The sequence below is a fragment of the Dermacentor andersoni genome, chromosome 7 (assembly GCF_023375885.2).
Source record: "Dermacentor andersoni chromosome 7, qqDerAnde1_hic_scaffold, whole genome shotgun sequence".
Lineage (NCBI taxonomy): Eukaryota > Metazoa > Arthropoda > Arachnida > Ixodida > Ixodidae > Dermacentor > Dermacentor andersoni.
The window spans coordinates 126,830,329-126,853,536 of record NC_092820.1 but is presented as its reverse complement, the minus strand read 5'-3'; the positions used below and the strand labels follow the sequence as shown (position 1 = coordinate 126,853,536).

Genomic DNA, 23,208 nt, shown 5'->3' with positions numbered 1-23,208 from the left:
TCGCGTGAACTTCTTAGCTGCGCAGCTGGATGGAGCAACGCGCCGACTGGAAGGCACCAGAGAGAGAAACCCTGCTCTTCCTTCAGCCTGACGGATGCCACGCCAAAGCACGCAAAACTAGGACACGTTCTGTACGCTTAGTACTTGCGAAAATGACCACTTCCTTTCAACGCGATATGCTGTATATGCTTCTCCGCATAGCAATGATGTACAGCGGCAAAGGCAATATTAAAGCCCAAAAAATCTTTGTTGATGTTATTACGAAGACACTTCTGGGACGACACGCGGTGGAGCAGTTGGTTTGTTACTGGATGATGTAGGCCAGGAAAGTCGTAGTGGGAGTAATGGTAGGTGGAAGCGGGGGAGTAGGAAAACAATGGTGCAAACTACAGACGGGTCTATCCTTCCAGAGGCATGCCGGCAGTTGCTCCGCCCTAGCGTATTTTTATTGCTTGCGGGTATATGCACGCATACGAATCAGCAGTTCATCGTGGTATGCAGTTTGCTTCATATCCAAAGAGGCAATTCCCTGCATTACATGAGTGGTAAATGGTGGCATTAGTTGCTACACTTCCCCAATCCTTAAATAGAGGTAAGTCAGAGCGACCACATCATGATTCGCATTTCTTATGTTTAATTAACGAAATTCGCATGCACAAATTTCAATGCGAAGGCAATTATGCGACAACAGAAGCAATCCCTTATGAAACACTGTCGTTATATTGCCTAATCAGGTTTTACACCTTAGCGAAGATAAAAATTTGGTTTGAGTTGGTACGTCAGAAGGGCGACGGTAAAATCATTCACCTTTATACTCATTCTGTAAGCTTACATAATTCATATGCAAACAATGTCATGTAAATTTCACGTGTGTACTTCCGTGAGAATTATGTTAAATGTGTACGAAATTTTGCCGTAGCACTGACCGATGTATTCACACCCTTTCAGCACCGTATTGAGTATTTGGCGAAACAACAGGTACAGCTCAGCCCCGGTACCTTCACTCTCTGCATCGGCGTTTACATCGGAAATGACCCGTAAGATAGAAATTTGATGCTTCAATTAAGATTATTTGATTCTATTTTCCATTGGAAAGTGCAGAGTGGTTACCTGAATGGCTTACGAGCTCAAATATAACTATGTAAATCCGATCACTTGGCCATCCACACCAAACATTTTCCACCCTTTAGAGGACTGGTTAGTCCAATGGCCAACGTTCTTGCAATATAAAGAGGTTTGCTCCCTTGGGATGTACTTCTCTCACAAATAAGTATTTGCCATCGTACTTGCTGGCATTTCCTTGAAAACTCTGCGCTCGGTGCTATCGGTACTACTAATTTCGAAGATATTTTAAAAGCAGCAGAAAAATTCTGTGCAGACCTGTACAATACCCAGAGCAGCCACGCTATCCTCATTCGTAGTCCTGAATAACATACTAAAGCTCCCTCAATAACTAGCGATGATGTTAGATGGCCTTGCAACACAGGAATCTGGGAAAAGCGGCAGTAGCAGATGGAATAAGAGTCGATTTAAGGAAAGATGGAGTAATCATCATTCTTAAAAACCTTGCGGCACTTTATACGCAATGCCTCGAGACTTCATGTATGCCAGAGAACTGGAAGAATGCCAAGAGTATACTAATCCTCAAAAAGGGAGACGTTAAAGAATGTGAAAATCAGGCTCATTATCTTTCTTTTAGTATTGTATAATATATTCACCAAGATAATTTCCAATAAAATAATGGCAACACTTGACTTTAGTCCACACAAAGGAGACGCTGGCTTAAGGAAAATGTATTCTAGAAAGGATCACCTCCACGTCATCAATCAAGCAATCGAGAAATCTGCAGAGTATAAACCACCTCTTTATGTGGCTTTCAATGATTATAAAAAGGCATTTGCTTCAGTAAAGATACAAGCAATCATAGAGGCATTACGTAATCAAGGAATACAGGAGCAATACGTGAATATCTTGGGAAATATCCACAAAAACTCCACAGCTAACTTGATTCTCCACAAGAAAAGTAGAAATTTACCTATCGAGAAAGGGGTCAGACAAGGAGACACAATCTCTTCAATGACATTCATTTCAGGCTTGGAAGAAGTATTCAAGCTATTAAACTGGGAAGGCTTAGAAGTAAGGATCAATGGCAAATGCCTCAGCAACCTTCGGTTTGCAGATGACATGCCTTGTTCACCAACACTGGTTTCAGGACCTTAACAGAGAAAGTGTTAGAGTGGGGTTGAAGATTAACATGCTGAAGACAAAGTTATTGGTCAATAGCCTGGCAAGGGAACAAGAGTTCAGGATTGCCAGTGAACCTCTAGAGTCTGTGATGGAGTACGTTTATTTAGGTAAATTACTCACAGGGATTATGAGAAGGAAATTTACTGAAGAGCAAAGATGTGTTGGACTGCATACGGACTGCATACATCGGCCGTAAGTCAACTGCGGACCTGCACTTCAATGCCCATCGCCTTTCTGCTTCGTTTCCACTTGTTTCGCATATGCGAGACCCGACTCGCACAATTCCAGCTCACATGCTCGGAACGCGAATGCAAGTCGAACTGGGCAAGCACAGTGCTCAGTAGTTGCGTCCATGGAGCTTGTATCAGCTTTCACCAGCGGCACTGCTACTGGAGCTTTCACTTTTGACACGTGACCTGTTTTCTCGCGGACGCAACGAACCCGGGGATTTGTAATGCAAAAGAAGGATGCCTTAGAGGCCCGAGTCAAAAATATAAAGTGGGTACAAGGCTATTAGCTCAAATGTGAAGACGTGCGTCAGCAGGAAATGAAAAAGAGGCTAAACAAAAGTTTCCGTTTCGAAGCGGTACGCCTGTTGAGAATGCCGTCCTGACGCATACTCAAGAACCTAAATCCCAGCAGGTGCGTTCCTGGTCGATTCTAGGGGACCTGGTTAAGTTAGCCTTTCGCGATTCACTGGAAAATGAATGCGACTCTCGCATTTTAGAGCCTCGAAAAGCCACATGGCGACGATCATCGAGCCGCACTAGGCCGCATCACGTACGAACGCTTCCCGTCTGAGACTCGGCGAACATGGCGGACGCGGAAAGCATTGCCAGATTAAGAGGCAAATTACGAATATCCTTTATTAGTTACCTATTTGTAAAGATAACGTATGGAGAAAGTGATCGTGGAATCTTTCTGATAATACGCTTCCTTCTTTCCAGCATACGGGTAGCCAAGAGCAAAAACAAGGAAAACCTCGGGAAGCCTCCGGGATCGCAGGTCACAATCACAATACAGGTGACCATTACCAGGATCATCTTCGTCGCCGACTACGGCACGGCGATTTCGATTGACGATACTAGCGGCGGCATGCCCGAATTTTCAAGCAACTTTATAATGAAACGGATCGTGCACGTAAGTTTACGGCCCCATTTGAATGCTCTTGCGTTCAATAGAGAGGCTAAACTAAATGAGAGAACGAGCTACCTAGTGCTCACTATTCGCTAATTAGTGTTGCGGCGCTTCGAGTTGTCAATTATATTTAGTTACCAGGTGGTGTGTGCACAATTTGAGCAGGTCTAGATTTAGGATCGAAAGAAATAAGTACCGGTGATAGTTAGCGATATTCTTGAAGAGATCACGACAAGCGGCCAGGAACGATACGCGCTGGAACAACACAGCATACCAAATTTTTATCACCTAGGTTTTTCCTTCTCTTGTCCCCACATATGAGACACATCTTGCTTTTGAGAGTATATTAATGCATAAATCCCACCGCTTAACACTTGATACGTCTCTGATTGGAACAGTGTTACACGTTTCAACTATACGGGTAAATTGGATGTTTGACCGCCGTATGCTAGAACTTTCCTGCTCTCGTGTCGCCACACCTATGCATCGTCACGGCGCACATATATGCCGCGTATGTCACGTATATATATATATATACATACGCGCTCTATATAATGGCATAACCTATATGCTAGGTAGACGCTGAAATAAGGTATTGGCAAAGTGGCCCAAATCAGGGTTTTTCGTTTCGAATGAGGTATTTCAATTCAGGCATTTCATCCACAGCCTACGCCCTTGCTGGTAAATCTGTTTAGACAAAAAAAAAAAAATAGAAATTGAAAAACAATATTGGCATGACAATCTCAACTTGTACTAATTACATTCTCGTTGTACCCGGCAGAGGTGTCTTCCGCGGACCAGGCAGTGGCGCAGTAGCGATGACGTCATAGGCCTTCTCTCCCGCCTACTAAACTTTTCAAGGTGCGAGAAACTTTTTGGCGCGTACTCACCGCGGCGGCGTAGTGGCTTTGCCGTTTCTCTGCTAAGCCCCAGAACACGGTATCGCACTGCGGCAACGGCGCAGCATTTCAATGTGGGCCAAATGGGAAACAAAAGAAAAAGATAAAACGCGAGAAAGACAGACGCCCGTGTACCTTGCATTGGAAGCGCGTTAAAGAACCCCAGGTGGTCAAAATGAATTCAGAGCTCTCAGGACGGTGCGCCGCATAATCATATGGAGCATTTGGCATGTGAAAACCCCACACATAAAGAAAAAAGAGGCTTCGGTGCATCTGCGTATGTCGCATCCGCGTATTGTTAGAGCAGTGTCTGGGGAGTTCAAAGCCTAGGATAAACCTTACTATCGCTAGGATTGCTTCGCGCACTCCTGTCTTGGGTAAATTCTAAATTACAGCGCGAACATTTCTACCCCGCCCCCTCCCCCGTGGATTTACGTACAAATATTGTCGGCCTACAAAACGCTGAGTCTTGCAAACGCGCTTCAGACCCAGTGTTGACCATGTGTGAACACGACAGCTCTATTGGTAGAGAAATGGGTACCCTTTTTTATTTCGGACATTGAAAAGAAACCAGAAGAACAAGAACTCATGAACTCCCAGGTCTCTAGCTTTAAGCGCCTAATTTCTGGCAATTACAATTATTATTATTCAGTGTTAAAACGGTGTGCTTTAAAAATAGCTAAGTTAACCAATCATAGTTTTTTACTTGCGTGCTCATTCCACTGGGTATGAGAAACAAGTCCCTTGCATGAACCAAGATTATTTTTGGACGTAGCGATAAGTGCGAAGCCAAACGCTTCCTTTCCTCTGCGAAGTTCTCGACTGTTGTTTATGCAAGAGTAGTGCTTCCATGCACAACACAACGCGTTATGGCTTGAAACCACATCAGTTGGATACTTTCAATAGATATAAGCGTGTTTTGCCTATGCATCCATGGTGAAGTCGTGTAGGCAAAGCAACAAATTGGGTAGCATCCCCGACATGCCGTAAAAATTATATTTACTAGCGCTAGCCTCGGTGTATTCGTGAAATGTGGGGCTATTGGCATAACTGATGCTCGCATCCACCTGAGTCTTTTGATAGGAGCATTCTGAATTTCCATAATCAAATAGATGTGAAGGGCTACCAACGCGAACAATAAGCGAAATTATGCATAGTACTGGAAAAGAAAGATGTCTTCTGCCCATTGTTTCAAGTGATGTATAGATAAGTTAATATTTTTTACGAATATAGCTTCGAATTACTAAGCTACGAAAAAAAAAAAAGAAATCAGGTATAACGCTAACATCGCAACATAGGGCAATGAACAAGCATCACAATTTTAGAAAGTATATGCGTTAGACAGCAGCAATTTATTAAAGAGCCAATCATGCACCGTCCGATGCATAAGGCACCCCGTGTCTGGCGCTCGTTCTTTTGTTATGCCAGTGACACAGCCAATAAAAGCAAGTTAACATGCCTTCTTTATTAGGACCTGTTCATCTATTCTTTTCAGGAATTACCCTTCTGATTTCAGTGCTTCAATGTTTATACAAGGGACTTACTAGCAGCTCGGATACTTTAAATAAACACTTTATTGTACGTCAATACGCATTTCCTACCCTTACACCAACATAATAAACTTGCGTGAAAGACTTGAAAAATTTGTTTTCCTTGTGATCATTCATGATTCCTTTCCTGTATGTGGCACTGGCCTATATGTATACTATATACGATGGAGTGGAATGGAGATGTGATTGTCTTATACTGTTTCCTGTGGCAGGTGCCGTTGTGGTTAAATAGTTGCTGCGTTGATGAATGGCATAGGGAACCCAGTGTAAACGTGCAGGTCATTAACATCTATTGGCAGAGCCCAAACAGAGATCTCAATATTCTCACGCGCTTGCTGATCAAGGCATACTGGCAGAGTAGGTTGGCCTAAGCTCACATAACCTAATTTTCTGTATGTTTCATTTGAAACAACGTATATTCACATTACAAAGCATCAACTGTTTAAGATTTAGTGTAAGTATGTAGGAATGTCAAGTTGTCTGGTGTTAATCTTGTCTTAAAACTTGCGCTTGTTACATGATTTGCACCGTACATTCGGATACATGCTCAACGATCACAGCCCACTTGCACATATTTTCGTAGATTTATTGCCTTGACCCTAATATCCCGTCATGAAAAACGATGTGCTCGCATTTATTTGCATTGCAGCCAGCCACCACAAAGTTCTGCTTGGACACGACAGATGGTGCAGAGATCGGTCGCAAACTACATTGCATGTTGCCAGCTTATTAGATGCAAAACAGGAGCGATATAGCGGATTCTGTATTTCTGTGGCAGGTGATGTGTTGGCGAAACAAGCAGCTACCTGAAAGAGTAGCGCCGCGAAAGAGTGCAGGAAACTCACTGTACATTTGGCAGAGGCCATCAAGAGCTTTCTCCATTATCCAGCGTTTGCTGATAAAACATAGTAGGAAAGCGAGAATTTTTCCACCATCATGTCGGCGACTTAACCAATTTGGCGCAAAAGTCAAGTCTACCAACTGTGTCAACCACTCAAAAACAAGGTAAACACACACTACTGTGGTTACTGCGATAATGTTACTTGCGCCAAAATTAACCATGAACTTAATTTTGTGGCCGAATGTTTATACGTAGGTCGTGAGGTCGGTCTGGCTAGACTACTGACAATCATTAGACTCTTGGAAGCTGATGTCGCACCTGCCGTGCATTCTCTATGAGAATTGCGGCTGAAGTACTGGGTGTACGTAAATGCAATGCCGTTTGCGGAATGACGGGTTTCCAAAGAGACATACGGAGTAGCAACACTGGTAACGACATTTGATGAGGCAGTGTCCAGCCGGAGAGCACACTAAGTTAACGCTGCAGTGACCTAAATGTTCGAACTCATTGCTTGCGGAAAGCGTTCGCAGCGACAAAACACTCCTATGCAATTCTTTCACGATGTTTTCGCGATAACACGCACGTGACAGAAGAAAAAGAATGCAAACACCATGCAGTTGTACAAAACACCACAACATCACGCTACCAGATTAGCTGCTCTTGTCAGCAACTTCGGTACCCTAGTATGACGCAATCGTTTGGATGTTTACGGACAAAAATAAAACTCCCCAATGACGACGATAAGGTATCCGTCTAGCAATGTCCGCCATACGCTCTCACAAATAATCGCCTAAATATCAGCTCTGTTATAGGCTAAACCGTCTAATACGTATTCCGCACTGTACATCTGGCATTTCTTTCAATCAGCATGTCACAGTTATCACGTGAAACATTCTCATCACCATATAGAGCCAGTTGACTACAGCCTTAATTGTATACTTTTCAGTCAGAAAAGCTTCTGGCCTAATATTATTCTTTGTTGTTCAGTGATATTGAAGCTCTAAAAATAGGTGCCCTCGAGTCACTTTGCATATGCGCAGAGTAGTCATAGCTTTGTAAGGGTGTCTAGAAGTAATGCCTGCTAGTTGCTTGCTGCAGCTTCCATGCATATTAGCCCCTCAAAGTTGAAGACAAGGTAAAAGAAAGAAAACGTGCCATGCAGAAATAGACGGGACGTGCTATGGACATCACACCAGTTTGTTTTACATTTCCTTCACGCAGCAGGTAACATTGTACGAACGAGTCTGAGAACGGCTACCGTGACTATCTTTTCAAGGAGATATTGTTGTCGTGGAAAGAATTTAAAAAAAAAAGAAACTAGAGCAAAAAAGAAAGCATTCCGGCTTCACTGTGTAAAGCATACATTCAAGCAGTGTAACTGTTTTTTTGTGAAAGCGCTACTGACGGAGCGCTGTCTCAAAAACTTGCATCATATTTCTTGGTGGATGCTGATAGCTAGGAATTCAACAAATTCTATGATCCCCTCCGCTTGCCTTTGCGTAGTATATGCGCAGCGATGAAAGCCAGAAGGCTCAGTCACCGGAGACAGTGCTTTATCAAGTGTCCCACCCCTACCGGCGCCTCAAGTGCTGCGTGGTGCTACCACAATCCACTGCCCAGTTTGACCGATGTGTGACCTCCCGCGGTGAAGCGGTACCTTGTGTACAGCGCCTTTTCATCCATGCGAAGTACGCGCTTCGTGCTTCTTTGTGCAGGCTCTCCTTAACTTGCGCCCAATGACAAGCGGAAAAACGCGTTCCTCCTTTTTCAGGTGATGAGCGAACAACGGGCATTGCACAGTTGGCGGTCACTTGTGTTTTTTTTTTTTTTTTGCGGGGGAGACGTGGGGAAAGTATGGCAATGCTACTCTCCCCCCACTTGGGTGACAAGTCTCTCTTTGACGTGCGTGCCTTTCTTTGTTTGTCTTCCTCTGGAGGCCCTTCTCCAACGAGCCGAGGCGTTCCCCGAGGAAACCGCACCTTTTGAGGAATTCCTCTTGTCGTTGCAGGCTTTGTGTCACTATCTGTTCTCACGACTATGACAACGCAGTTCTACGGCACTCGATGGCAATTCTTCTTTTTATTGCCTTTGAGCGGACCGAATCGTAGGTTCTGATTTTTTATTTTTATTTTTTTAATATACATATTTTCTAAATCGGTGTGGGTGACCTGGAGAGCTGACGTGTCTCGCGTGGGCTGTCGCTTTTCGCGCTTCTCAACCCGGTACACGGCCAGTGACGACCCCAAGTTTTGCACCAATACAACCGGCAAGACGAGATAAATCGACAGACACTAGCCACTTTCGGGTGAGCGCAACTTATTTCAGGATATCAAACCTTATTCCCGACGAGAGCACGTCCGCTTGGTTAAGCCCACGGTTAAGCCTAACGCCGAAACCAGCTCCTGGAATCGCATCGCAAGAAACAGCGTAGCGGCGCACGCCGCGTGAGGAGAAGCACACGAACGCTAGCCCATGCTGCGGCGAAAAACCCCTACGGCGAGCCTAGAGGTAGTTGCTGCAACCGAAATGTCAAAAAACTAGAAAGAAAATGAAGCAAATGAAATGCAGATGGACCGGACAGAAAAAATCACCTGGAATTTTACCTGGAACAATGACATAGAAAGCGGCCTAACAATCGAAACGGAAAGTGCCTGAATCAAAACAAAATAGGGCATGAAGGAAACGAAGAATACAAAGATGCCAACAATAAAATCAAATAAAGCTAGCTTCCAATCCAGCAGCGTCGGAGCAACAACGCAGACCCAGCATGCCGCCCCTGCCGCTCGACGACTTGAAGATCGCCTACCGCCCGCAAGCAGGTCTCGACCTCGCCAAATGGAATACCGTCGCATGCCATCGGCAGAGCCGAGTGTACTATCGCAGCAAAAAGTGAATGACGAAGTACGCGCACAAGTACAGAGAATTGCAAATTTAATAATCGCACGCACGGCCGACAAGGAAGACGCCAAGATGGTGGTCAGCATCAACAGAATAGAGCTGCGAAGTACTTACCGCAACGTCAAAGGCAACATACGCACCCTGGAGGATGTCTTCAGAGGCGTCAGCAATGTCCTCATACCAGAATGAGCACCGCAGAACTCATGGCAGGAATGCTGGCACTGGCACGATACACCGTTGTTCACGTCCGAATGGTTCCGTCGACCACGGCAGTCGTAATATTCAAAAGACCGCACGTTTCCTACGAAACTGTAGCTTTCTATGTCTCACTGATTCGTTCGTGAGTACCGAAAACGCGCTGCAGAAAAGGCAATTTACACATCTGCACAGAGCCCTACGGTTTACATTCGCAGTAACGCGCCAGCGTCGACTGGCCGGCAGGTCACTCCCTGATAACAGCGCACATCGACGACCTCAGCAGGAGTAGCGCATGCGCACAAAGTTAACGCAAGTCCAGGTTGCATTTGCTAGGCAGGACACCATCTATCATAATATATATATATGTACACAGTGCAATTGTATGCTCGTCCTGAAAGTGTGTGTGTGAGCGTACTCAAAGGCTGCATTATCTGATGTAAAGGCTATGCAACTTGACGAAAAGTGTCTTCCTTCAACTTAAACGTTCAAAAAATACAATCCTAAACAAGGCTTAAATCATATGTACATAGCATCGGGTCAGTCAACATTTCTTGGTTTCATTGCATGGTTGTTGGCTTTGGACTGTTTGCATTCTGGGAAAGCTTTGCGTTCAACCATCTTTATTTAAGGAAAGAGCTTTGGTTTTTACATGATCTTCCAGAGCGCAGACTTCCGCTGCAAACCATATCGCAAGTCCGTCCAATAAGGCCGCGGATTTGGAGACACGGTATTCCACCAAGACGTCTGTCCTAAACAGGTGCCAGATTTCTGCTGCAAATGGAGCAAGACAGGACAACCACAATACCACGATTGCAAACCGACCTGCAAGCTCTGAAGAGAAACGCACGAAACTGCAAGTACAGAGTGAAAAAAGAGACTGAAGCCAAATCCTCCATCCTACAATATACGGCCACATCGCTTCAACAAGCTTCAAGAAAGAGACAACCTCTGCAACTCGACCAGTCAAGAGTTCCTGGAGCTGGGCACTTCGGCCACCAGCTCAAGCAGTGTCAGTTTGGACAGCTAGCCCGGGCGCAGCAGTTCGAGGTCAATACTGCGAATTGCTTCCCGCTCCCGTTCTCGATCTCGCGCCCGCTGGGTCCAACACGTGAGCTGCGCCGAAGCGGTAAACGGCTCGAGTGACTTGGCTGGTACGAGCAGCTTTGACTCCTCGGCCGAAACCGCAGCCATATGGGTTCTCGAAAACAAACAGCAGAACCAGCAGATCAAACTGCAGAATCAGCACAACCAATTGCGAAACCACGAAACCTCATAGACAAGCTACACCGTAGTCAACTGAGACAGCAAGAGCTCACCAACCAAATGCTTCAAAATGCAAGGATCAACAAGGACTCACAGACAAGCTGCATCCAAAATTCCACGAGCTACAAAACACAGACTGTCGGGAGAAACACTGACCAAGGCCGACTTGGAAGCCATAGCAAATGCAAGGTTCCTTATATCTCAAGGGGCCTTTATAAAGAATAGTCACGCCACGATGGAAAAAATTGTCGAATCGACAGTCGAAAAAGCCACCGCCGCCGTTTGGTATGACGTCACATCGCGTTCCTCGTCGTTGCGCTCACCTCCGCTCGCTTTGCCAGCTGCGTCGCATGCCTGATAACATGTTGGAGAATTGAAAAGGAGAGCTCGCGTGAGCCGCAACCACACTTGAGTCGGCAGTATGGACGGCGACAATCCTGATAAGCAGGAGGAGGCCCGGAATCGACATCGGAGCAAGATTAAGCGGAAACGAATCGCCCAGGAAACAGACGAACAGCGCGCCGAACGTCTGGCTAAACGCCGCAACATCGCTAGAAAACCAGACTAACCTGGACTTGCAATAAAGATTAAACAAGGCTAGCAATGCTTTGCCTCAGCTTTGGTTATGTATATCATCGTAATAGGGAACCCGCGTTCACGGAGGTATGAGCCATTCCTGGTATTACGCGACGGACATATTTAATTTTGAAACAATTCGATTTTGAAGAATAGCCAGCGGCAATGATGGGCGGATGCTGCTAACCCTGCACTACAGCAAACTCGAGACATCGAACGCAAGCGGCAACGGCGGACTGCGGGCATACCGGGACTGATGTCGTTCCCTCTGTCGCAGCCGAATGTGTCTGTAACCTCATTAAGAAACAATAACACGTCAATCGTCAAACCCATCCAAGCAATGTAAAGCATGTTCACCACGCGAAGTACGCAAAATTGAAGATGACGCGATGGAATGGTGAAACAAAACATTTATAATGTAGACTGCCTTGAAGTTTCAGTTGCAAGGTGGAACACTATGTGTAGCTAACACAGCTTCGCGTGACGACCATCTTCACGGACTGGAAGGGGCGGTGATGTTTATAAAAACAGTACTTTGTTTAAAAACGATGAGTTCACAAAGCGGCTTGAAACCAGAAGGACGAAGTGTAGGCAAGTATATGTGTAATACCATCACTCCCATGCTGACTGACAAAATATCACGTCGTATACAGGTTTGTGCGCTCACAAGCAGGAGGCGGTAAGAGTACGGGATTCACATAACTTCATCTATTGAATTCTAGATGGCGGTGAGGGTTTCATTAGGACACCAGATGCAAGGTCGAACGTAGCAGAAAAAGACCCCGGGCACCAAGCGAAAGAATATTGGTCTAGCAACCCCCCCCCCAAAAAAAAAAAAAAATTAGGGCAGGGGTACTTGCTACTCTTAGGGTAGTAACTGCTTGTCACATACGTTCTTACCCTGTTATTAACTGCGTTTAATAAGGGCACGGGTAGTAATTATTACTAACTGCGTTTAGTAAGGGCAAGAGAAGTAACAGTTAATACCTTTACCATAACTTACTGCAGTTACTAACAGGGTAGTAAAATATGTAACAAGCAGTTACTACCCTGACGTAGTAAAAAGTACACTTCCTTTTTCCGAAGAGTGTACTAGAATGCGGCTAATTCATGCGCATTAATCGCACATGACACCACATCCGTGAACTTCCTTGCAGTATTGTTTATTTGCCGTTACGGAACAATCACTGCGCAGGTTACGAAGTCTACAGGTGCACCCGAACTCTTCCTGCTTACCTTTCTTTCGCGCAGTTTTTGGCACAGGTCGGCCTCCGGTGGCTTAGAAGCCAGGAAGTGAACGGAGAAGGCGCAAGATAAAGACTCCGATAGGTCGCAATCCCTCTGTTGTGTGGTTATCACAAGCCCGTCCCACGGAGAGGCAGGACGCACGCTATCGCGTAGTTTACACTAAAACGAATGCACACCCAAGCAAGCTGCTCGCGCGCGAAGACTTTTCTATTTAAAACAATTATCCTATGGTGCAATTTCTGAGGCGCTGCAGGAAACTTTTGCGGTGAATATAAACTCCACAGAGACACAGGCTTCTTGTGTCACCATGAAGGTCGATCGCAGGGCTCTTGCATGAGCAGCTTTCTCTTTCGCTGGTTTGTGGTGAATAACGAACAACATTCGTACATATCGCTCAAAAGATGCGGTTAGAACACGTCGAAAGCAAACAGCTCAGCAGATGCGGCAAGGACACGTCTAAATACACAGCATGCGAAGACGGGCCCGAAGTGCAGCCATGTTCATCCGTCTGCAGCAGTCATTGCAGTCCTCGCCAGAAGGCAGCAGCTGCTGTCGAGAGCAGCGGCCGGCTGACACTCGCGTTATGAGGTTATAAAAAATCTGGTCTATGTGCCCCTGTAATCTGAAATATGCGGAGAACGCGTTCCGTGAAATAGAGAGGGAGAGGACCAAATAAAAGGCAGGAAGGTCAAGTGCGACCGAGCCCAGTTGGCTACCCTGCAGTAGAGGAAGGAGAAAGGGGAGGAAGAATCGACCGAAGGTGAGAAAGTCCAGTGTTGATATCGCCCACATAGCAAAAACTATCTGTCCTGTACCACTGACAGTTGCTCAGTTGGCTTGCCTTCAGGAATGGCGGTCTGTTTTGGGAGGAGCGAACTTCTATACAAATATATTCAACTCAGTTTAAATTCAATTTGGTCCCTTAGACTCGGCATTCTAAAATTACCTGCTCTGTTAAGATCGCGAATAAAGGGGGATAGCCAAGGGGACAGATTTTTATTTATCATATCCTGAGAAGCCAACAAAGACACAAAGGACAAATTCGGGGAAATTGCTTGCACTAGCAAACTGAATTAAAGAAATAATAAATTAATGGCAATGAAAATGCACGAAAAAACAACTTGCCTTAGGTGGGGAACGATGCGACGTCTTCGCATTACGTGTGCGATGCTCTCCTCTGTTAAGGGCCTTTTAACAAAGCGCGCTATCGCGATTGCGAGCGATTGTCTGCGTAAATTGTAGCGAGGACAATCACAGAGGATGCGCTAAGGCGACTCCTCGCTACCACAGTCTTCAGACGAGATAACATCGGCGCAACCAATTTGGAAAGCAAAAGACTTTGTAAACGCTACTTCTAGCCATATTCGAGAAAGCAGGGTAGCATGGCGCCTTCGCATCCCAGCTGAAGAAGAGTCTAGGTGGTGCAGCCGGTTGCGTTGCAGTAAACTTCGGGTGTTCCAGATGTGTAACCTGAAGTACCGTGCGCGCATTTCAACTCTTCTAGCGGCGTTTGTCCTTTATAAAGGTATCGACTCCTCTTTGGCGCCTCGAAGAGCCGACCGAGCAGCGTTATCGGCTTCTTCGCTAGAAGTTCCCGTGGTCCGCGCCGCAGGGCTGATAGCCAATAAAGCGACCGGAGAGTTAGGTATCCCAGTAGTGATGAATACACTCCTGTGACTAACAATGCAGCAGTTATGAAATTCACCGTAAGACGCCTTACATGCTTAGGAGGCAGGTCATTAATAGTATATCTACAATCATGGGAGCGTGCCTTTCAGAAAACTTGACACAAAGTGCAGACTGAGCAATTGTACGCTTTCTTGAAGAATAAGCAAGACACAAGTCGTTGGAAAAGCAGCGAAGGAGCGACGTAGCAACCGCACAACGATGAGACTATGCATTGTACCACTGTGTTTTCTTTCCTTTCACTTAAACTGATTAAAGTGATTATTTTTGGACAAGTAGATGTTTGCGTTAGATCTTGTAAATTATCACGGGCCAATAGCTTACCCCTTGAAAAATTAGTGAGCCTTTACGATGCTCCACGATGTACTGATGAATAAATTTGTAACATACACTACAGATTACTAATCGCTAGCTGACGTGAACGTTGATATGTGATGGGTGCAAAGAACAGGAAAGCGGTGTCCTTGATTGTAGGGAACTAGGTACTACTAGGAAATTTCGAGATTTGTAGGCATAAGGTGTGGTCAGCAGGCGCAAGACAGGAGGGATTGGAAATCGATGGGAGATGCACCTTCCTTCCCGGGGAACAAAATATGATGACGACGATGATGATGATAATTAACTACATCATATCCTATCCTATCTTCTAAACATATCAATGATGCGACACTGTTCGTGTCACACTTTGAGAAAAGGCGACAAATCCGAAATTGTCGCTACTATTGAACTGAAATAAATTTATTTTTTTACGCAACCATGTTAGCCCAGTTAACACTCCCCGTGTAAGGGCAAGTAAATCGGGTCCAACGGTGAATGTTGGGCAAGATCTATTACGAAGATGCAGCGTTTAAGAATTATGTGTGCATCAATTAGTCGCATTAAGAGGGAAGTGCCTTTATAGGATCTATTCAGAATTCAAAATTACCCGCTCCTGTTTGTCTTACTGGCCGCAGCCACTTCGTATTTCACGCACGTCAGAGTTATTAATCCTTTCTTCAAGACAAGCAGCCTTTGATATTCAGTACTTGATTGTGTCGTTTGCTGCATCGCTGTCAATCAGGTCAGGCACATGAACGGGGCATAAACATTCTGCTTCACAGTGGTTGAAGCAGGGTGTGGCTTCTATTCTTCATTGTACTGTTTTCACATCGCTCATGAAGCCCGTACTGAGACGAAATATGAACGTCGCTGTCGGTTGATATTGACCGACCGCGCCATGAACCTGTAGTCATTGAAGAGGCTCTGGTGAGATGCGTCTTTACTTTGGCCTCATGACGCGAAATATTGCCTCTTTCGAATGCAGAATACCCGGACTAGGCTGAGCATCACAGACTGATGACATGTATATAGCCTTACGGCACAACCTTTCTTTGCACAACAGATTACAGGCGAAGGAGCGCATCCAGAAAATTCGACGTCAGTTGCACTGCAGTCGCTGTCTGTATCTCCTGCTCATTGCTCCCGCTCAACTAAAGGAAGCATCTTGCTCGTGAAACATACCCCTTGAGGCGTATTCCTCAATCTAATCTTGCAAAGCGAAACGATGAGCCTTCGTCCATACTACCCCATTCCATCCAATACACTGGAACTTCGGGAGAAAACAATTTCATTTAATGGCGTACACATCCTTTTCAAGGTGAGTACACTATATACTCAACAGGAAACAATGACTAAACGAGCAATCAGTAGTATCTAGATGACAGTAAGTAAGCTGCAACCAGTAAAACAAACATTTTCTTCGTGAGCGTGTGCCTTTGCATGAGGTGCAGAGCAACTGCTGTCGAAGGCGATTCACATTCTAAAAGTGAGCATTTCCTCTTGTCGTTATCATTAAAAAAAGCCAAACTTTAGCCGCAACTGCTTACTTCAAAAAAGAAAAAAAAACAAGAAAGACAAAGTAACCATGCGGTACGTGGCATTTTGTTGTCCGTTAAACAAGAATATCATCGTAACATCGCACCCCTCAAGATGTTGCCAAGTTTCCTCGTATAATGATCCTATCCTTTTTGTTTGCCCGCGTTTCTTTTTGTACCCGCTCTTCATTCTGTCTTTAGTTGCCCTTTCCCTTCCCATAGTGCAGGGTAGCAAACTGCAGGCTTTACCTCGGGTTAACGTCCCTGCCTTTGTGTAATTTGTATATCTTGCTCTCCCTCTCTCTCCAATTTCCTTATATAGGGCTAGCAACCATTCCGCTTTTTGCACTCGTGCTGAAATGCTCAAATCTGTTAAATGGTGACTTCTTTGGAAAGTGAAGTGCAGGCAAACGCGCTTGATAAAAAGAGGACTCTTGATGTATTTTAAAGCTGAATTGTTTTGTGGTCAAGATTAGCTGCCATCGTCCATTTGCCCCATGCTACATGACCTTAATATTCAAGATGTTAATGGGCCAGTGTCAGTTAATTAGCCTTCTAAATCATTAGACGAGATGGCTATTTTTGCGACCACGCTCGTTCACAGTCATGCTCCGTAAGAAGTACTATTGTGACCACGTATTCCATTTCTCGCCTACTACATACAGTAGAAGGCGAACCCCGCTCCCCTTTCCCCCGCTACACACACACACACAAATATATATATATGTATGCTCATGGAAGGATGAAAGTGGAGGTGGAAGATCGAAGACACTGGCTGCGGCGTGTTGTTGGTGGTCAGAGGAGTTGAGAATGCTGACCACCAACAGCACACAGAAGCCAGCATCTCCGATCGTCGTCTTCCCCTTTCTTCTTTCATCCTTCCGTAACTGTGTATATATATATATATATATATATATATATATATATATATATATATATATAGGGTGGTTCGGCTGGTGCTGTCTCTACTGCGCAAGAAATATATATGCATATTGTTGCCACTCGGGGCAGCGTTACCGCCGGGATTCTCCACGCCATAAGGATGAGTATGTCCGGCTGTAGGATTGAAGGAAAGCGGGGTTTATTTGAGATTATTTGCATATTCACACAAGTAGTCCCATTCTAGTCCGGCCAAGCGTGTCTGCAGACGTCAGGAGACGTCAGCTCCTCTCAATGCATCAAAGGTCCGCTGTTAAAATGTTCGTCTTCCAAAGTACAGTACACAAGATATTTAGACAATTTTGTTGCTGCCAATCAGAGGGGTCGTGAAGTTCGCAGGTCTCCGCCTCTTATATTTAACCTTTGGAGGAAGGACATTGGAAACAGACTTCGTTCGCGCTCCTTCCGCAAAGCTGTTCACGGTTCCTCCAGGAAAGTCGTCGACTGATTTCCTCGCCATCCGTGACGGTCATCTTGTCATGGTCAGAGATTAGTCTTCGTGCTCGTTGCCACTTTCAAGGAGGGCGGCGGATGCTGTCGCTTCCAAGTAAGCCCCTTGTTTGCCTGTAGCGGTCGGTGCCCTAGTCCTAGACATGTTTTACTCTGCATTTTCAAACATGAAGTTTATGGTCCCAGTGACACGTTGCATGTATACGTCTTTAAAAGGGTCCTGGCCTACGCCACAGGCTTGGCGAGAAAAGCTGTCCACGGATAGCATAAGCTGCTGTGAACACCTCATTCAACTGTTGCAGTCGTGCGCGGCATCTGGAGCTCGCAAGTGCAGCCCGAAGCCACCTTTTTCTCAAGCGCTCCATTTCCTACCGAAGCCTTCATCTCACACTTTTCTGGACGGTTTATTTGGTATTCTGGCAGATTCAAATACGAAGCTGCTGCTGGCCAATAGAAAGGCTGGCCCCTTTAGAAATTAAGAATGGTTTTTTCTATATGGTTATTATTCGAACTTTCGGGCTGCCTTATGCACCCACAGCCAATTTTATGGTGTTTTGTTCAGGTACCTTAGTATTTCTCAGTTATTTTGGCTAACTTGCAATCTATCAGATGTCCCTCGATCGGCTGCCGAAGGTAGATACCCATACAGCTCATTTAGTATGGTCTGTAGTTTCTGCGACAGAGAGCAACCAGAATTGGTGTTCGTTTCAAGGTCAACCAGAAATGCCCGGCCAAATTGTAAAATTGAGAGCACCCTTAGTTCACTTGTGTTGGCTTCGCAGTGTTGATTACGTATTAGAAGCTCACGTAAAATGTTTTCTAAGAGTACGTCATTCGCTGTAGTATCGCATGGCCTGTACGTCGGTACCGTAGACTACCAAACCCGCTACTTAATGAGCGATGAATACACTGTAAGATGTTTAACACCTTGAACTCACTCCATGTAGAAGCACGTGAGAATTACTTAGAGCTTGTTCGCCATATTGCAAAAGAGCTCACTCGACACACGTCCTGCCTCTTCGAGGAGTCAAGTACAGCTGACAATAGACCGAGTATACCACCATCATATGCACAATATATGAACTCGCCCGTGCCCACTCTGCATCTACCACGTCACCGGCTTCGCACACTTCAGAGACATACACTTTTTACAACGTAAACTGTTGTGGCCTTATTTCAACAGCCGCTTCAGCTGGCGAATGTGTCCGCCACCGGTGTCCATAGCAGCTATCGCCCCGAACGAGACAAAAAATATTCAATAATCGCGGGCAACGAGTCAGGGGCCGCTTCGTCGGAGTCAGCTAGCTACTCTGCAACTGCTCCACACCAGCGCTTGCTAGGATGCAGCGGAAAAGCGCTTTATAAAAACGTCCTTGCGCGCCGCGTAGCCTCGATACGTGCACATTTTGCATTGCAGTTGCATTTTATTAGACCAGGTCGAACGCCATGTAGCAGATGCACAGGTAGCAATACAAGGCAGTTAAAGAAGGTTTGAGGAAGAAGATTAAGTTTAAGATGTATGCAAGAATGCTAGAAAAAATATAGATTGTGTACTTCAATCAATAAAGCTTGCGAAGTGACCGTGTCAGCGCTGCGTTTCAAAGCGGATGCCAATAAATCATCATCCTCGTCATCAACATCGTATTGTGCCACATCTTTTGCGATATGAGATACGGGCCGGATAGTGTCTATACAGGTGCGCCTTTTGCATTGCAGTGGGATATTATTATGCCAGGTGGCATGCCATGTAGCAGTTGCATGGGTGGCGGTAGAAGGTAGATAGCGAAGCCTTGAGAAGCAAAAGAACATCATGGAAATGTATAAATATTGTAGTAATAAAGAACATGCATGACATATCTGATTAGTTCAAGTAGACTATAGGTGACTGTTTGCCACCGTCCCGTTTCGAAGGGGATGCCATTAAATCATCATCATCATCATTATCGTGTTCTGGTGTCATTCGACACGCGATGTGACATGCGCGCCGCGGAGCGTCGATACGTGCAAGCTTTGTATTGCAGTTCCGTTATATTCCACCAGGTTTCGCAACATGTAGCAGTTGCATATAGCAGTTGCACGGTGCATGTAGCTAGGCCTAGTTAACTCAAGTAGGCTAGGTGGCAGTTAGTCACGACCCCTTTTAGAAGGAGATGCCAATGACCCATTATTATCATCATCATAATCAACAACAACATAGCGTGCCACGGGTCGAGGGATGTGACATGTGCGTCATGTGGTCTGGATACCTGTGTTTACACTTATGCACACGTTATGCCGCCTCCTCGCATGGTACGAACCACTGCTGAAAAAGCTAATCATAGAGCTACGCACCCGGCTGCAACCAGGCAACATTAGACTGTGCAGACCGCTGTGCAGAGAGCACGACAAGGCGGAACACAAATCGCAACTCGCCGTCGGCGCCGGACGGACCGGTGAGATCGTTCTCGCGAAAAAGACTCTGAGAGTCTTTGCCGCAAAGGCCCTGTAGTGCGTGGTGCCGAAAATGAATCTCGTGTGTAACCGTTTCTCCAGCGTACGCTGTTATTGTTTCGCGTACCGCGCAGGGCTATGGCTTTTTTTCCACTTCGGCACTCCTAATGCTCACGTAATAAGCAAAAAAGTGAAAGGACACTGTGAAGAATACAGTACGAATATAAAGTTGTGCGCGTTCAGAGAGCTGTGCACGGTCCAAGACTGAACACAGTCCCATTGGATCATCACTATACCCCCCAAAATTTAGACAGGGAACAATGTAGACTCAATGGAAGCTTTCATTTTCGAGCCGCGTGTCTTGAAAACACGTCTATTCTGTCAAATATTGAACAAATTTCTTCACAATATCCTGCATTGTTCTTTGTCAATTGGAAATGACCAAGGGCAAATACAAAGGGTCTCTGTACGCCCATTTTCCGGATTATTTGCCACAAATTTTCCGTACTGAAATACAACCACGCCTTCCGTCAACATTTTCATCGGTTTGCTTTTGGACTTCAATAGAGAATTGGTCAAAAAACTTGAAATCGATGTGAACGGCCGCGGAGCAGCTGCGCTCCGCTGTCGCAGCGCTGCCAGAGGGGGAAAACTCCCCTGTTTCGGTGGCAGAGGTAATTCGCGCCATCTGTGTGCAGGGCGAACCCGAAAATCCGTTTCCCTTGCATGGCCTCGTAGATCATCGCGCGCGCGCGCGCCGATCTAGATGGCCGAGCCCTTCTCCCCCTTCAACTCCTCGCTACTCCCTGGCTACTCCATCACCTTCGACACTCTTTGCCCCCGTGCCGTGAGGCCCCGCCGGCGCAGCGCCAGCTTAGCCCGCTGCATGACGTTTCATGTTTCGTTATCTGCTGTTATCGAGGAGCGTGCACTGCTACGCGTTGACTGGCGCGGGTAGTTTCGTCAGTTTCCTGGTCCTTTGGTAGCTGTGTGCTTGTGCTCCGCGATGTTTCACCTGTTTCACGACGCGTACCGCTCGTGCTTTCTACAGTGCTGCACAAATACCGCAAAAACAAGCCCTGCAAGGTTTTTCCGGGTTTCTAAAGACAGCACGTGAGCGCGCAGACCCTAGTACATCAGAAGGCGCATGTATGTACACGAACACATCCCTGTCCATGTATGTGCTCCGTGAGCCTCCGGACGTCGTTGCGCCTTGATTGTGCTACACTTCCCTCTTGCCGGTAGAAAAACCTGACAGATAGATGTTCCTCCTCATTGTGACTTGGTCTATGACTTGTGCATTTCTGTGCCAAGCCTCATTCTGTAACTTCAGTAACTTCCCCAGCTTTCCATACCGCCCTCAGGGCTTTTTCTGTGTGTCACGTTCTAAGAGCATACTAACAGCTGAAAAATTACTGTTCGTGTTAGTGTATTTTCTCGGTAATCACCGACGGGAAGACCGCGCGAAGAACCTTCATGTGTAGGCATGAAAAGTTTTTTTTCTTCTGGAAAGCATGAGCATTGCAAGTGTACGTCCTACATGCAGATTTTTGCAGTTCGTGTTTATTATACAAAGGAGTGCCCAGTAGGTACGACCTTAAGTGACGTAATTTTATTACTAAGCACTGCATTCAGGGCGAAAGGGAAGTCGTGTTTTTGGTTTATTTTACCTGGTCTTTGATTGAGGAATAGGCCTTTCCGCGACTGTTCTTTATGTGCTGCTGCAAAAGCGGGCTACCTTCTGTTCCCCTTGCCACCGTTACTCAAGATGTGGCCAAGTGCAAAATAAAGTGATAATGTGTATTTCAGTTTTCAGTACAATCTAATTTTTGTTCTGCCATGTCTTCTTCAATAAGTTAAGTAGTAATGAACATGTCACGCATTTCATATACTTTCGTGCAGGTTTATACGTAAGCTCTTTTTTGGTATGGCTGTCAATTAAACAATGTTAGCATCTTATTCTATTTTTTAGGTACTTTGCGTGTCATTGTTCTTGCCATTACCAGTGAGTTTTCCCTTTCTGTACTTGTCAATGACTATGTCACACACGTCGTCCAGTTTTGTGCAATATCTTAGTGCATATATCAGAAGCTCGTCTACATTTCGGTCTTGAGGGCGTATAAAAATCTAGTTTTTTGTATGTTTGTGTACATGAAATGGCCTTCGGGTTTTCTAGCGCTTTTTTGTTATTTCACCGTCTGTGAACTTCTGTGTTCAGTACTCTTGTATGTGTCATGCACCTTTCACTTTTGCTCATTTTTTAGCGTGTATCACACCACGTTATAAGAAAAATCCGTTTTCGGAAACGAAGCCAATAAAACGAGACCAAAGATCTGTTGTGTTGGAAGTGCAATTTTTTTTTTTCATGTCCCGGCACATGCTGGTATAATATAAGTATGGGCAAAACTGCATGCGTGCCAACCCATAGCCCACGGCGCACCACGCGCGATAGAAAAAAAAAGAAAAAAGCCGCATGCATACCGGTAAAAACGAAAAAAGTAAACGGCGCGCGCGGCATGGGGGAAAGGGAGTGGAGTGAGTAGGCATAATAAAACAAGAAGGAAAGAAAAACGTTTGGGAGAGGAGGCGTCGCGCTGCTATTCCTGTTTTCGTTAGAACTTAAACAATCGTGTGCGCCGCCATTTTGCTTCTGCGTCGCCCTACGGTTAGGACCGTAACTGAAGGACATCTTGGCGCTAGCGTCGAAAGAGCGTCTGCTCGAAAACAGCCAATGGCAGCCATGCCGAGATTCACCCGCTGGCGCTGTCACCGTCGGCGCGTGCCGCTGCTCGCTTGCGTTGAGGAAAAAGAGGGCGAGGGTAGCATGTCTTACCTGATGTTATTACTCTCAAGCGTCGTTTGATAACAGCGCTCATGAAAAAGTAGTGCGGCGAATGCGACGGTGGCGAAGTGGAAGCCACCCGACCGGCTTGCATGGCTTTTGCAGCGTATGCTGGATGAGCGGGCGGGGGTCTTTGGCGATCGCTGTCAAA

The 23,208-nt window shown here is 45.7% G+C and overlaps 1 protein-coding gene across 4 annotated transcripts in view; it reads left to right on the top strand.

The window, feature by feature from the left end:
* Positions 1-23,208, top strand: part of LOC129385538 (uncharacterized) — a 139,981-nt gene that overhangs the window by 29,926 nt on the left and 86,847 nt on the right. The window contains exons 4-6 of one of the 4 annotated variants that reach the window (XM_072289331.1): positions 949-1,037; positions 3,195-3,387; positions 5,779-5,909. The exons of 2 other annotated variants lie outside the window; for them this stretch is intronic. In XM_072289331.1, coding sequence (XP_072145432.1) covers positions 949-1,037; positions 3,195-3,387; positions 5,779-5,793 — 297 coding nt within the window. In that variant the 3' untranslated portion in view covers positions 5,794-5,909. Of the gene's footprint in view, positions 1-948; positions 1,038-3,194; positions 3,388-5,778; positions 5,910-14,998; positions 16,180-23,208 lie in introns of those variants that run through there. One more of the 4 variants, XM_072289330.1, reaches the window with a different exon arrangement.